Source organism: Stegastes partitus, unplaced genomic scaffold, assembly GCF_000690725.1.
Source record: "Stegastes partitus isolate 25-593 unplaced genomic scaffold, Stegastes_partitus-1.0.2 Scaffold121, whole genome shotgun sequence".
NCBI lineage: Eukaryota > Metazoa > Chordata > Actinopteri > Pomacentridae > Stegastes > Stegastes partitus.
This window is the reverse complement of record NW_007577852.1, coordinates 249,551-265,510: the sequence shown is the minus strand read 5'-3', so window position 1 is coordinate 265,510 and position 15,960 is coordinate 249,551. Positions and strand designations below refer to the sequence as shown.

At 44.5% G+C, this 15,960-nt stretch overlaps 1 protein-coding gene across 1 annotated transcript; it reads left to right on the top strand.

The window, feature by feature from the left end:
• Window positions 1-4,698: 4,698 nt before the first annotated feature.
• On the top strand, window positions 4,699-15,614 carry LOC103354814 (ubiquitin carboxyl-terminal hydrolase 2-like). Its single transcript, XM_008278363.1, has 12 exons — window positions 4,699-4,990; window positions 11,281-11,328; window positions 11,432-11,555; window positions 12,233-12,344; window positions 12,457-12,567; window positions 12,846-12,910; window positions 13,015-13,118; window positions 13,360-13,440; window positions 13,524-13,602; window positions 14,154-14,261; window positions 14,345-14,465; window positions 14,709-15,614. Exons 1-12 carry the CDS (start codon window positions 4,838-4,840, stop codon window positions 14,821-14,823), a joined length of 1,221 nt encoding a protein of 406 aa, XP_008276585.1. The 5' UTR covers window positions 4,699-4,837; the 3' UTR covers window positions 14,824-15,614.
• Window positions 15,615-15,960: the final 346 nt, after the last annotated feature.

Here is a 15,960-nt window from a genome sequence, read left to right as displayed (position 1 = left end):
CTTTAGCAGAGCCTTGCATCCTGTGAGATGCATAAAGTCGAACGCCATCCTTGCATTTAGTGGCGGCATCAGGCGTTACATCAAATCTACGACACACTGTCTTCTGGCTGCTCTGTTTTCAACCAAATTAATGATCATCAGTTAATAATTCTTTAAAATATCTTTCATACGGATAGACGATGAAACCTAAAGGCTTTGGCGATGCCCTGACTTCCACTAGTAATGCCACCAGGGGGGTCGATATTTAAATTCTTCAAGGAAATGCCAAAATTCATGTTACCCTCCCTGCAGTGAAAGTGTTATTATGTGGGAACTGTAAGAACTCGAGTAATCCTACGTCTTCCTAGCAGGTCAAAATTACAACGTCTGGAACACTTAGTTCATCCTGAGCTGTCCTTTGTGGGGTATTTTTCTGGTTTTCTTCAAATGTTAGCGCAGCAACGGTAAACATAACATACATGAAACATCAGTACATTAGTCAGCGTCAGCACTACAAGAAGGATCCCGACATAGTTCTCTTTCAAAGACAGGTTAGCTCGGCCCTGCTGCTACCAACTGTTTGCATAGCTGAAGAGAAGAGAGATTTATCAAGCCCTGAACAATCGGTAACCTGTTTGGTCTTTTAAACTAGTTGCGTTGTATAATCGGAACACATAACACCCAAAAACTGTGCCCAGTGACCGCAGGTGTTGCAAAAGTATATGACAGATAATCCTCTCCACCTCCACCCACATGAAGTGCCACTAAATGAGTTCATTCTGACACAATAAACCTGCAATCTGACCTGAATAAAAAAAAAAAGAGTCTCTCCTGTTAAAGCTGCAGAGATGGTTGATGGCTTGATGGAAGAGTGAGCAGATCACATTCTTCTTCTGAGCATGTGGGTGGCTAATTATGGGCTTTCCTCACACGGTGCTGGGTTTGCTAGAACATGAGTATTGTTTGAGGTATTACTTCACTGACGCACTTTATGTACAATAATTGTTTCCATGGTGTGGCGGTTTGATGGGAGCGAACGGCTAAACGCTGTGATTTATCAGTCAGTCAATGAGATTTGTTGGAATTATTCTTGATCTCCAGAAGACGGATCCTAACATTGGTAACCTGTGCCTTTTTTTATCCATCACACACAAAATGTGATCGATGAACTGCGTCTAGACCAGCAGGTCGGTCACTTCATCCAACAAACTCGACTATTTATTACTGTGTGCTTTATTAAAAACCCATTGTCACGTCTCCATGTACAATGTTGTCCCACACATAGGTGTCAAATCTGATTCATCAGCTGATTCTGATGTGATATGATTGAGAACGCTAGACTTTGCTCTGTGGTTTTATATTTCTCTCGGTTACAGCCACACAATCAAAGTGAAGGTATAAGGTTGAAGGACCTGTGGAGGTTTACGAGGCAGCTATCGAGCCTCTTATCAGCCTCAGAGCTGTTTCTGTGTCAAATCACAACCACAGTCTAAAGATCAAAATCAAGGTCAGCGCGACTCTCTGCTCGCAGCAGCGTTTGGGGAGTAAAGCTGATGAAGGCCTCAGTTTTCAGTGGTCCGTTTTCTATCCACCAGAATCCTTCAGAACCAGTTTTATCGGTTCTTCTCTGTGGCAGCGAAAACAGCGAACCTGCACCTCGGTGTGAAAGTGTTGAAGAATTATTGTGAATTAAACAACGGTGACTGTGAGCAGAAGAAGCTTTATCTCTGTTTTGTACTTAAACCTGCAAAGTATTCTTAAAAGTCTTAAAAACACATCAGCTGAAGGGCTTTCTGTGCTGTTTCTGTTTTATCAGCGCTGATATGCTGACTGGAGGTGTGAACAAACTCAAACCTTGCACTTTGCAGAAGGTCCATACAGAAGCTGGGCTGATGCTAGATAGTGTAATACATACATATATATATATTTTTGCTGGAAACATCTCAACACATTCAAATGTTAGGCATTAAACCACCTGAAGCCATCGTCCTTACAGCCGTAGAAATAGAATAGAAACCACTGTTGAGGAATAGCTACGAGTCACACACCCACGTTTTTAGTTAAATAGAAGTACTTAAGTAAAACATAATTAAAATACCAAAACCTAAACGTGTCAGAATGCCCATTTTGAAAATAACATAAAGCAGAACTAGTTGTTTGCTGATCACATTTTGCATTCAGTCAATCTGGATGTGTAAATAAGTACGACTGTAGTGCCGGAAGACAGTCCAACACTTTGTCTGAAACGGAGTCAAGTGAAAGCTTCTGGAGCGTAATATGGAAGTACCTTCAACCGTCCTTCACTCTGAGGAACTTTTGCAAAACTTGTAGGAAGAAAAGCTGAAACATCAGACACTGATGATGATATTGTTTTCCAGCACAATAACAAGTTTTTATTACGTTTGAGGATCATTGCCACCATAAATCTGAATATCCTGTTTGTTCTACTTTTCTGTTTTACTGCTTGTACAGTCGTGACTCGATAATCCGACACTAAATGTAAAACCTGCTTTTATGTCGGATTGTCAAGACGGAGGTCCAGATACGAGGAGGGCTTGATGCTGGAAGGCTCATTAGTTGTTCATATTTATTGTCTATAGTTGTTATAATAACCAGTGTATTGTTGGAACACTACACATCGCTGGATTTCACGACTAACTGACCGGTGCACTGGTGCACGTTATGGACACTTCCATCCCGGGGCAGCGCTCTGACGGGGTGGAAGTGTCCAGAACACACAGGCAGTACTTGGCTGCTGATGCTAGTTTAGTTAGCGCTCACACTTCTGTTTCCTCCATCGGTGGCGGCAGTGAGGGAGTGGCAGATACGCTCCGCCATAGATATGTATAATAAAGGCCAGATGTTTTAAGGCGGCGTTTTGAACGGGATCAGCCTTCGGCCATCTTGATTCGGGGCAGCTCTCTGGCGTGAAGGAAGGCGAGTGATCGGCACAAACGTAAATACTCTGATCTCGCTGAAATCTTGACGGTTTGGTTTCTTACAAACATTACTAGCATGGCTACAACTTAAATCACAAAAATACAAATAAAATACAAAACAATTAAAACACTAATTGTTGCTGGCCGTGAGAGTGTAACATCATTATCCATCAGTGCAGAGTTATAACTACTACACCTCTTATAACAAACCAAACCGTCTGAAAATCAGTAGAAAGCTGAGCAAGTTATGGTTTTTAAAAAGTACATGAACCACTACAACACAATGTTATGGGTGAGCGAGCGTCCTGTACCAAGATGGCCGCCAGTGTGGTCCTGCCATTCCATTGGCTGACCAGACATCAAGCCTTTATTATACATATCTATGGTTGTGTCCTCTTGTGTGCATTCAGGACACTTTTGGGTCGTATGAAGTTGTTGTTAAGGGTCAGATTATCGTAGTTACTACATTTATCTAACTTCTATTTGAAGTCAAAGCACATCAGTGTTACAAGACACCAGTGGATGAGTGGAGCATCGGTGTGGTGGCTGCAGACGACTGCTTTCAGTTTGCTCATGCGCTGAAATGAGGCGAATCTTTCATTTCCGCCAATGACTTCATATCTATTAACACTTAACAGTAATTAATTTGGGATTTATTGTAATTAAACAAGAAAGGTTTGGGATTAAGCGCCTGTTTCTTCAAACAAGAAGAAAAACTTGTAAAGCGGGGCATCGCTGCAGTCTTTGACCTCCAGTTTAGACGTCACCGCTGAACTACAAACATCGAAGTGTTTTGTTGTCCGGCTGAGAACAAATGAGCCAAATGAGGGCAACAGAGCGAAGCCCTGTTAAAGCAGCAGCACGTCAGCAGCCTGTTGCTGTTTCACTGCTGCAGGTCTGAAAACACAACCTGCAGTTCAACCGAGACGTCTCAGAGTCCCTGTTGCATAAGAGTGGGTCAGAAATGTGTCGCTCATGACTTCAGAGGAACCTTAACCTTCACAGAGAATCCAGTCAGAGCCTCACATTTGTTTCTGGTAAATATTCAAACAGGACAAACAGCTTGCTGTGTTTCCATATTATCTACCTTTGTATTTGTTGCTTGTTGTTTATTGCTTTTATTGCTTTTTTGCTTTTATCCTGTGAAGCATATTTGAGTTCCTGAAAAGCGCTATACAAATAAAATGTATTATTATTATTATTATTATTATTATTATTATTATGGTTTTTTTTCCTCATTATTTTTAAGCAACCACAGCTCTAATACACTTTTTCCTCGAATTTTTAAAAATTTATTTCTTTATTTTAGCTGAGATATTTAATCACTTAAACATTCAATGAAATGTTTGGAGAGAAAAACCAACATCTGTGATGGGAACTCCACGACATGCACAAAGGCTGGAAGCTCTGGTTTAATCCTGAACTCTTTGGTGTGTTTTCAAAGCTTGTTGTGTGAAATCTTCTCTCCGGCTGTCAGTGGTGGAGCAGAATCTGTGAACGTCCCTCTGAAATGCAGGAGAGTGGAACTATAACGGAGAACAAAATGGAAATACTCCACTAAAGTCCAGTCTTCACCTCCACAGTTGTTCTACAGTTCAGTTCTTTCCACCACTGCTCGGTTTCTTCTCTTGAACACAGTGTTGACGTTTCCTACAGCACCTGAAGGCAGCACCAGTGTTTTCCGAGTGGGAGGGGACGTTCAGTGCACGCAGTAAAACCTCCAGCACACGCCACCTCCTCATCACAGCAGCTCGGTGTGGTGCTGTGTGCAGGTGCGGACAGGACCAGAGCTGAAGGCTGCAGGGACGCTGCTCCTCATCGATCCGTCACAGCCGCTCGTCTCCGGGATTCTTCTGTCCGCCTTTTGGATCACACGACCCGTCCCGGCTTCGGACAGCATTCAACAGCATCCAGCCAACATGCCGACTCTGCGACACTCCTACACGCTGACAGCGGTGGAGGAACCGGCCGCTTTCCCGCTGGACAAGCCGGAGCTGCGGCGCAAGAACCCGCAGCTGTCCCGCTCCGCGCTGGTGTCCACGTTCATGGGTCTGATCATCAACCAGGCCAAGGTGAGTCCGGCGCGCTGCTCCTCCGCTCCTCCGCTCCTGCAGCACCGTTTCTCTGAGCCTCGTCATTTTGGTCACATTTCATAGAGGAGCCTCCTCTTGTTTCCTCCTCCTGCTGCCGGATTCTTACAGACTTCTGCAAGTTTTACGCGCTTGGATGCGTTAAAGCGCTTCAGCGCACATTCCAGGTTCATGTCCGGGGGCCTCAGCCTGGACAAGGAGCTGCAGCAGCCTCAAAATGACATGATTTAGCTTTGCTGAGCTGTTGATGGATATCATCTGTAACTGTGGCAGTTTCTGGGCACCAGTATGCTGCAATATAAAGTCACCCGTGAGCAGAAGTAGAGAGAACTGAAATACGCTTTGATTTTAATTGTGATTTACCAAAAATAATCAACTCGTACAGCTTCTCCAGGTGCCCATAAGTGTTACCAACACTGGGAAACATCACAGCGGCTCTACACGCTGTAGATATTTGACTGTTTGATTTGTTTTCGAGCTGCACTGTGCAAACTCAGTTCAGCCAAAAAGTTCTGGTTACGTAGCTGTTGGTCTCACCTGAGTGCGTCATGACGTCACAGCTGCACAGGGGAGCGTCATTTCTTTCTTGGTTGGATTTTTTTTTTTAATTTTACAGAATCTGGTTGGAGCATAACATTTATTTTTGGCACATTTTTAGATGAGAAATGCAGATTAAAGGTTCAGTGTCTGCGTGTCACAGATAAATAAGTTGAAAATCCATCGATTATTTGTGTTTTTACAGTTTCTCGCTCTGCTAAATGGTGTGATTTTGGTATTTTTAAACAATCACAGCACACCTGTCACTGCTCACCTTCATATTAATAATAGTAAAGGTTCAGCAAAGCCTCATTGTGTTCACTTTGATGAAATAATCCATAATCAAAAATGTGTACATTTGGACTGAAAGTGTGTTTGATGTTTGTGTAGGTTTTATTTTAGTCATTAAGCTGCTCATAGTGATAGTTTTGGGGCATTTCTTCACAGCTGTCGTACTGAAAGTGGAAGCAATGATGCATGTGTAGTAGAGAAACACCACCGTGATGCCGGAGGAGAGACAAAACCTACAACGGTTTAGTTCTTATTAAACTCTAAAGACACACTGTGGAGGTCTGAGTCTGACCTTTAGGGTTTTATCAGCGACTCGGTGGAGAATAGCTGAGCTGTAAACACACACACACACACACACACACACACACACACACCGGCAGCAGCAGCACATTGCAGAGAGTTGCATCAAAGTGAGAATTCAAGTGTGACGCTGGTTGCATAATCGGAAGCAGAGCTGCTGATAAGGAACGTATCGTCTGCACAGGACATCTTGTGCGCTGCCCACAGCCGGCTGCACATGTTTGTGTCCGTGAGGGCTTCAGGCCACCGGCTGCACTCCCAGTGTTTGTCCCTGTTGACCCCGAGGGGAATATTACAGGTGTGCACATGAGATCGCTGCTCCCCAGAGCTCCTGTTTACGCTCAACACGCAGCGTCTCATTAACGTTTCTCAGTAGTTTTGTGTAACCAGCAATTTTGCTTCAACTCGCGTCCTGTGAGCGAACGCACCGGTTCAGTCCTGCGCGAAGAATCTCAACCGCTACCGGGTGGATTATGATCAAATCTGGTGAAGGGATTACTCAGAAGTTTTTGAGATTCTCGGTGAATCGCTTAAACGCGTCAGAAAACACTTCCAAACATGTCGAGTACCGTTTCTCACACCTGATGTCATGATGTTGTCTCTGTGGTCTGACCAGGTATCCAAAGATATCCTGTTTACTGTCACATAAGACAAGCAGGAGTATTTTGGCGTTTATGCTTTGGAAAGATGACTCAACTGAATAACTCACTTGGAGGTACCAACGGAGAAGCCGAGGCAGTGGATGCTAGTCGGACAACAACAACAAAAAAAAGATATTCATTTAATTTAGGAATTTTGAACCCACTAAAGAACTTATAATTACAGTATTGCGCTGCCATACCAAGTCTGGTGTGAAGTAGTTTCCAGAATCGGATGCTGGTGCAGCTTGATTGGACCCCAATCGGGAGAAAAGAACCACAAGGACTCAACAAATATCAAAATAGGTGCAACAAATGTACGATTAATCAATTTACCAACTAACTGTGTCCTATATCTGTAGTGGTCAGATAGCCTCAAGCTTATGGCGTGTTTGCTAGTCTGGATGTAGACTGTGGGTGTAAGGCTGCCGTTAGCTGAACATGTTTTCCTCCCTTTCACTATCTACGTGTTACAAAATCCCAAATTTAGCAACGATGGCAGCCCTGGATCGCCCAATTAGTCGGCCTGCCGTTTTGATGATGATGCCTCCTCCCTGCATTTCCCCCCGTCGCTGTTTCAAGGAGACGTTGCTGAACTCCGGCCAAAACAGCTGTGAATGATGTTGTTTTTTCTTCTCCTCTAACAAACTGATGCGGCGGTGCAGTCAGACCATTCGACACGGCGCTGCGACTTTTGTCAGCTGTCCACAAACATGTGGAGCTGCCCGTTCAGCCTGTCGGTGAGCTGAGAACACCACGGGGCCATTTCTCAAGAGCAACGTCACTTTAAGTACATTTAAAACGCTTTTTAAAATAGAGCATCTGTCTTATTTGTTATTTCTCTTCCTGACACGGTTCCAGGACGGTGCCAGTGTTCTGGACGTCTCCCAGCCTCGCCGTCATACAGCAAAGATTTGTTTACGTCGTATCCAAGGGAGTGGCATCGCTGGCACCGTGTGTGTCGCTTCCTTCGTCACATGTTATATGGCCTTGACCAGGCTTTAGGACATTGCGTTCCCCCGCTCTCTCCCTCTGAAGTCACGCCAACCAGCGGAGAGCGTTGTTGTTGTTGTTCGGATTACCTGAGCGCGTCGCCTGCTCGGCTTTTTTGGACGGGCCTTTTAAATCAGGAGCGGCCCGCTGAGTCCTGCCGGTCGGCCCTCACCGGAGCAGTGCAGCAGATTGGGGCTCGCACCATATGGTCACCTTCAAACGCTGCAGAGAAGAAGAGACACACAAAGGGGGGAAGAAAAATACACAAGCCAAGAGGGCTGTTAATAGCTAGTGTTGTCTGTTTTTGGTCTATTTTGAGAGCTGGAAAGCTTCTGTGACAGCGAGACAACTCACTAAATCTCTCCACCGACGGCCTCGATAAGGAAAACGGCACAGTCGGATGATTTACGCCTCGTATCTGTACATCTGACCACAGCAGCGCAGATAAAAACCCAGTTACTAAGATAGCAGAAGTGCCAGAGGAGATTTCTTCTGTTTCTTCTGCTTTGTGCACAATTAAGAATAAACCACAACACAACAGCGTGTTCTGTTTGGTGTGAAGGAAAACAGGGAGCTGACGCTGCTGCTTTGTGGTTCATATTTGTGCTTCCATCATCGTGTTTGCTGTCTTATTTCCACTCCTGAGCCGTCAGCGTCATCGTGTTCCCTCATTCAGGACAAGCAACAGGTCACGGGACTGTTGACACGCAACACGGCGCACAAAGCGTTTATGAGCTTTGGCTGACGTGTGTCGACCGGGTTTGGATCGGGGTGACGGCTAATGATGTAACTGGTTGTTTTTGTCGTGGGATTTTTGCTTATTCCACTCTGAGCTGCTAAATGTGTAGAAGCCTGTTTCACTCATCAGTTCGTTGTTTTTGAACGCCACCAGTTTTCTAAATGTCTCCTCTGATTCGTTCCACCCACACATGAGCATCGGTGGATATTTGTGTAGCGTCGTGGTCACACATGAATCATGAGCCTCCGTGTATTTTTACAAACGCTGTCAGCAGATGTGCAGCAGCGGCTCCGTGATGATCGACTCCCAACTAGTCGATCCGTGACCCGGGCATCGAGCTCTTCTCTCGGCTCGGCGTCACATGCCGGAGTGACGTCGCGGCGGCGGCGCGTTGGTCGGTGCAGCCGGAGGTCAGGATGTGCTGCGGCGCCTCATCAAAGCGTTCACAACAGTAGCCGACATCCGCGACGCGTCCCTGCCAACAATGTGACTGTGGTACGGTATGCGGCGAATGAATGCCGCGCCGCCCTGCGAGGCTTGTTCACGCTTCGGGAATGAAACAGGATTACAGCCGTACAGTAGTTTGATCACACGAGCTGAGCTGTCGGTATTTACTGCAGAGTGAATATCTGGAGCTTCATTTCATGTGGAAACTTGCAGCATGTGGTGCTTCAGCGTCGGCGTGTGACTCCGTATTCTTTGAATTGACGGACGAATTAAAGGAAACCCTGAACCTTTGACCTCTGCGGTGACGGGATCGGGTGTTTCCGTCGTGCTAGGAGGGCGTTTTGCTGGCACTGGAGATCAAGACAGAGTTGTTCAAGGTGACCACTTTGGGTCATTGAATGGTTCCATTAAAATGATGTGAATGTCACGCAGACCAATCACCTGTCAGAGCTTTTCTCACCGATGTGTTCGCTCTTTGTTAAAAGGCCAAATGACGGAACATCTCTTTGAATGACGGCGTTCGTTCCTTCATTAGAGTTTCACAGACGTCCAGAGTCAATGCCAAGAAGCAGTAAAGCTCCTCTGGTGGCACCTGGTAGCAGCTTTATGTTGGTTTTTCCTTTCGTTTGTCACCTGTTTGTAGTTTCCAGTAACACAGAGAACAATAGTTTCGTTGTGGCCCCTGGTAACACAACTTCCATCCCTAGTTTGGCCCTGAACAAACCCACTTTAGCCCAAACATATGAAGTGGATTGCAACATGGCCGACCTTAAGATGGCTAATTAGTTAGCTAATTAGGCTTGTTTGCTCCAAAAAAGATCCACATTTGCAGTAGGTCTGTACCATATGAGGACAAATGTGCCACAGCGTTCTTCAATACGGCAAAGACGATATGACTTTTAATAAATAAAGCAGCATAAAAGCTGCACAGTGACGAGTCTTTGTGCTTTTACAGGGACGAGCATAGATACGAACATTAAACGGCCTTCTGCACGCTCACTGAATTCAGAGATTAAATAAATTATCAGGAAGATGCTTTTCTTGAACAGATTTGCACATGAACATATGAACAGTTAAACAGAACATTATTTTAAAGAAAAATTAGGAGTTCACCTGCTGCGTACGGAGCAGTGAGAGCGCCAGAAGACAAAAATAAATCAATGAAAGAATAATGAAATAAAAGTGGAAATACAAAGAAGAATAAATAAAATATAATAAATAATAAATAATGCGGCAATATTAATCAAAAATGAATCCATAAAAGAAAAGGCTAATAAATTAGAAATGTAAGGACAAATAAATAAAATAATATAAATAATAATAGTTTTTTTAATTAATTTATTTTTTATTTTTTGTCTTTTTAAATTGTTTTATTTGTTTTATTTCAAGTTGTTTCTTAGTTATTTTTGAAATTTCTTTTTTAAATGTTTTTTTTATTTTAATGTATTTATTTTTTATTGATTTATTTTTCTTTTAAAGCACTTTTTAAATGTCGCTTTAAAAACAAAGGAAATATGCGCAGAAAAATGTGCGCCGTAGGAATGTCGTTGTGCTTTTGCTTTTAAAGTGACATAAAAAATAAAAATACAAAAATGAAAATAAAAGTAAATAAATGTAAAAATTAATAAAAATTGATTTAAATATTTTGTTAAATAATGTAAATAAATACATATTTATTATTTTATTTGTCTTTATATTTCTACCTTTATTAGCCTTTTCTTTTATAAATTCATCTTTGATTAATATTGCTTTATGTTGCCACATTATTTATTTTTTATTTTATTTATTCTTCTTTTTATTTCCACTTTTATTTTTTTTGTATTCTTTTTATTGATTTATTGTAATTCTGAACTCTCTCATTGCTCCATAACTGCGTCCTATGACATGTTTTCCTTTAAACTTAACAAAAACTTATTTTCCTTCTTATCTTCTGTCTCAACCTCACAAATGCCACCAAACGCTGAACGCTGAGGCTTCATCTGATTGGCCAAATAGTTTCAGCACATGGTCCTACTTCAGGAAGTCTTTTGTGTTTGTGTTAAACTCAGATCTTTCGGTCATCACTACGTCACACATGTTGGGCCTCTGTGGAGCCAACGGAGAAGCTTCAGCTGCATGTTTTGGCGTTTTTATTCATAAAGTCAACGAAAAGCAAGCTGAGCATTTGTAGTCCGCTCCCATCGTTTCCTAAACCCTTCGGGAAATCGATTGTTGAACAAATTAGCTCGACTGATCCTCTGTCTGTCAGCTGTGTAAAACTTTAATCAGGTACCTGTTAAACTTTTCATCGCCCTCCCAACAAACCACTTGTGTTTGTCTCCGAGCAGAACAAGAGTCCTCAGGGCCTGGTGGGTCTCAAGAACCTGGGCAACACAGTAAGTGTCCTCTGGAAGCTCTACAATCACGCTGAAGCCACCGCATGCCTCCAGATCTTCACTCAGAGTGACTCCTGTGTTGTTGCTTTTGCCTTATTTCCAGTGTTTCATGAACTGCATCCTCCAGTGTCTGAGCAACACCTCCGAGCTGAGAGATTACTGCCTGAGAAACATCCATCACGCCGACCTCAACAACAACTGCAGGACAAACGCTGCTCTCATGGAAGGTAGGCGCGACCTCTGAGCCGCTAAATCACACGCTAGCAGCCTCGTCGTGAACCTGAACAGTGTTTATGTCGGTGCTGAACCGCTCCACGGAGCAGCAGTGGGTCACACATTCTAGGTTTACGTGCACTTTTATGCTCTCTGGTCTTTGAACTCTTCACCCATTTTTCTGCTCCTGTCACATTTTAACTCACAATTACCTGCAATATAAGTCCTGCACCTTTATGGACACACAAACTGTGAACTTTTGGACACACAAGGAATGTCTGAAGTGCAGCTAGAATCACAAAAAAAAAGAAAAAAGTCTCTTTATACCAAATATATTCCACTACTTCTATTTGTAATTCGTTTCCATCCTTGTCTTCTGTCTGCTTCGCGTAAAACCAAAGAGTTAAGTCAAGAAGTCTCTGAATTTTTGTCCCGTGACTGCTCGTCGCAGCTCAATCAATCATAGCTTCACGGTTTTGCTCAGGAGCGTAAAATTTTTATTTTTTCGCAGCATCTACTTTGAGCTAATGGTTTATTTTTTGGAGAATTTTTAAATGTGAGGGATTTTAAGAGCGATGTCACCATTTTTAAATTCGAGCTATTTGTACAATCTCCAGGACGACAGGAACCCAGACGTGTTTTTGTCGTGATTGTTGTCTCATTTTGTTTGTTTTTGTTTTCTGTCTTTTAGAGTTTGCGAAGCTGACTCAGTGTCTGTGGACGTCCATGAACAATGAGGCCATCAGTCCCTCTGATTTCAGAAGCCAGATCCAGAAATTTGCTCCAAAATTCGTTGGCTGCAAGTAAGTCCTCCCTCCCTACCTCCGGCTTCACAATGCATTTAATGTGGGTCAGGAATAGCTGTTAAATGTTTATATAACGACCATAAAGTTAAATACAATCCTCCCTCTGCAGTCAGCAGGACGCCCAGGAGTTTCTGCGCTGCCTATTGGACGGCCTCCACAACGAGGTGAACAGAGTGACCGTCCGCCCAAAAGTGTCTGTCGAGGACTTTGACCACCTTTCGTAAGTCGGACACGTCGCACCTCTGACCCCAATGAGTCACTCATAACCCGACGTGTTAAAGACTGTTTCTGCCAAAGATCCGCTGCAGCGTGACTGATGGTCGGACAGCGGGCGGCAATAACCCGCCTAATGATTTATAATTGTGATGTAACTGATTCGTCCTGAGAGTTTTGTCAGTCACGCGGCCATTTTAGAAACACAAATGCGTCTGAAAGCGGCTTTAACCTGGAGGACCGATGGTGTCAGGTTTAGTGAAGATCTGCTGGTTTTCTCTGCAGGGATGATGAGAAAGGCCGGCGGATGTGGAACATGTACTTGCAGAGAGAAGACAGCAAAGTAGTGGGTGAGTGACCCTCCAGATGTCGCTGCATGATCTCCTCAAACCACCTCAAATGTCCACCTGTGCATACATGTGTGTTAAATGTCGTTTTCCGTCCTTGTTCGCAGACCTGTTTGTGGGGCAGCTGAAAAGCTCTCTGACCTGCACCGTCTGTGGCTTCCGCTCCACTGTGTTCGATCCATTCTGGGACCTTTCCATCCCGATTGCACAGGTCAGGAGATGTTCTTACACACAGGATGTCATATTCTGACCGTCAACGGGTTTAAATGGCCGCTGTGTCCTTCACTGGGTTTATGCTTCTAAAGAAACGATGCTACGAGTTGTTTTAACCACATTAACTGTCTGCAAACAAAAGCCAGTCATGTTTGGACCAGATGCTCAGATATGAATCATCAGGTGTTAATGAGTTGATTGTACAGATTTCTGACTGAGCGCGCTCTGTTCCTCCACAGAAGAGCTCCGGTGAAGTGACTCTCAAAGACTGCTTGAGACTCTTTACGAAAGAAGACGTGTTGGACGGAGAAGAACGGCCGGTAAGTGTTCTCGACGCGACGCCACAATCCTCAGTGAAGGCGATGAAATCTGCACCTCCTCACTGCGTCTGTCTCTGTCTCAGACCTGCAACAGATGCAAAGCCAGAAGAAAATGCACCAAGAGGTTCAGCATCCAGAAGTTCCCTCAGATTCTCGTGCTCCGTATCCTTTCCTCGCAGTTTTGCACCATTTAGCTGTTTGCTAGCTGCTAACTTTGTCTCGTAGTTTTTTGAAGCTGGGCGTTTAGAAGCTATTTCACAGGAGTTGTACTGAAATAAAAAAAAAGGGAGAAGCATGTGATCTGGAATGCAGGGAGTGATGTGAAATCCGTGATTCTGGAGAATGATTGGTGATGTATGGCTCTGCTGCATGTCTGGATGGTTAACGTACACGATCTGATCAGGCCGAGCCGCTTTGTTTCTCATTTACAGAGCCGGTCAATCTGTAGTTTCAGCTCACACAGAACACACAGCTGGCGGGAGATATTTACTAAATGTAATAAAAAGTGTGTTGGACTGGAACTGCATGCTGTAGCTTCAAGTATGAGAAGTATTTATTAATTCAGGGTTTAGAGTGTCGGGCTGTTGTTGAATTAAAGCGCAGGAGGCATTTTTATGTGGAGGTTGGTCCACGCTGATGTTGTTGGTGATCTGGTTGAAGTACACGTGAGATTCAACACTCGTTGGGTTCCTTGACTCGGTGACTCCCCTCAGACCTGAAGCGCTTCTCAGACTCCAACGTCCGAGCCAGCAAACTCTCCACTTACGTCAACTTCCCTCTCAAAGATCTGGACCTGCGGGAGTTTTCCACAGAGAGCGGCGGTGAGTATTTGGCGTCACCACAAAAGGAGGCCGGCTGATTCTTAAGATGGGCTGCATGTGACTGACTGACTGTCTCCCCGCAGAGCGTCCCGTCTACAACCTGTACGCCGTGTCCAACCACTCTGGAAACACTCTGGGAGGCCATTACACAGCCTACTGCAAGAACGCGGCGCTGGGGGAGTGGTACAGCTACAATGACTCCAGGTATCGGCTCTCGCATCATCGTATTACCTCACGTATCAGATGGGCAGGAGCGCCGTGCACTCTAATTAAACCGCGTGTACCTGCTGTTAAACGGCAGTGACCTCATTCCGGCGCCATAAAGTTGTGTCAGCTGAAATTAAATGTGCAGATCGGGGCGTGTGCTCGTCCCTACGTGCCCGCTGGTGGCTGTTTTAAATTAATGTGCAACCGGCTCACTGCAGTGTGTGTGTGTGTTGTGTGCAGGGTGAGCCCGATGTCCTCCAGCCAGGTCCGCAGCAGCAACGCCTACGTCCTCTTCTACGAGCTCGCCTCCTCCTCCTCCTCCTCGCACGGAAAATATCAGACGTGTCGGCTTTAGAGTCTGCGGAGGAGCGATAAGCTGAACTGGGCCTAAGAATGGATTCAGACACTGCCTGCTGGGAGAGAGAGAGAGAGCTCCGCCTAGTGGAGAGAGCCTGCCATGACAAACTGTGAAAATGAAGCACAGAGGGGAAGAAAAAAAACAAAAACAGCCATTCACCTTCATCTCAGTGAGGGGGAAAAAGGTGGAACTCATATTTGCACTTCAGCATTTCAAGCTTAGCACATGAGTCGGGTGGAACCGGAGCGACGATCGTGTAGGACTTGGAAAACGATGTTGTTTATTTCCAGCCTGAAAACCTGGATTTCTAGCTTGTTTCTCCCTTTGTGTGGATTTACTTTTTCTTTGAATGTGAATTATAACACTTAAAGACGCTGCAGAGACTCGAGGAGGGGGAAAGAAAAGACGCCTCGCACATCAACTGCAAGATGTAATTTATTCTATTTAACATGATGTCAGTGCTTCAGAGTGCACACTGTACATGTCAATTAAGAGCTTTACGGTTTTTTCCTCAGCGGAAGTCCACCGACGGAGACGGGATGTTTTATGTCAAAGTACATTTTATTTTTGTACAGTATTTATGGACAGCGCAGCGAATGTAGGAAAAACCATCGCAGAACATACCAAAGCAGCTGTGTGTGTGTGTATGTGTGGGTGTGTGTGTGTGTGTGTGTGTGTGTGTGCGTGTGTGTGTGTGTGTACGCATCGACACTTCTTCTTCCAGGAATAATGCTGCTGACTTCACATCGGAGTCGGTCTGTAACTGATTAAAACTCATCTCCAACTAATTCTGTGTTTTTGTGTTCGTCATTCAACCCGTTAGCTGATCTCAACCAGCTGTAGTAGTTCAAGTTTCAACCACCAGGAGGCGACAGAGTCAGCTGGAAACACAGCGTCTGACGTGATATCCGTTCATGAGCTCGCTGCGGTGAATTCGACTGTGCAGGATTTTCACGCTGCTCGTGAGGCTTTCTGGAGTTGAACGTCTCCATGAGTCCTGTAGCGTAAAGTCGATGTCCAGAAGTCTTTACTTATGAAGCCGGATTTGAGGTTATCGTGTTAGCTTCAGGTTTAAGTCTGAATTTTCAGGATTGGTTGTTCTGAGTGTGGTGCGAGCGGGATGAGGATCAGCAC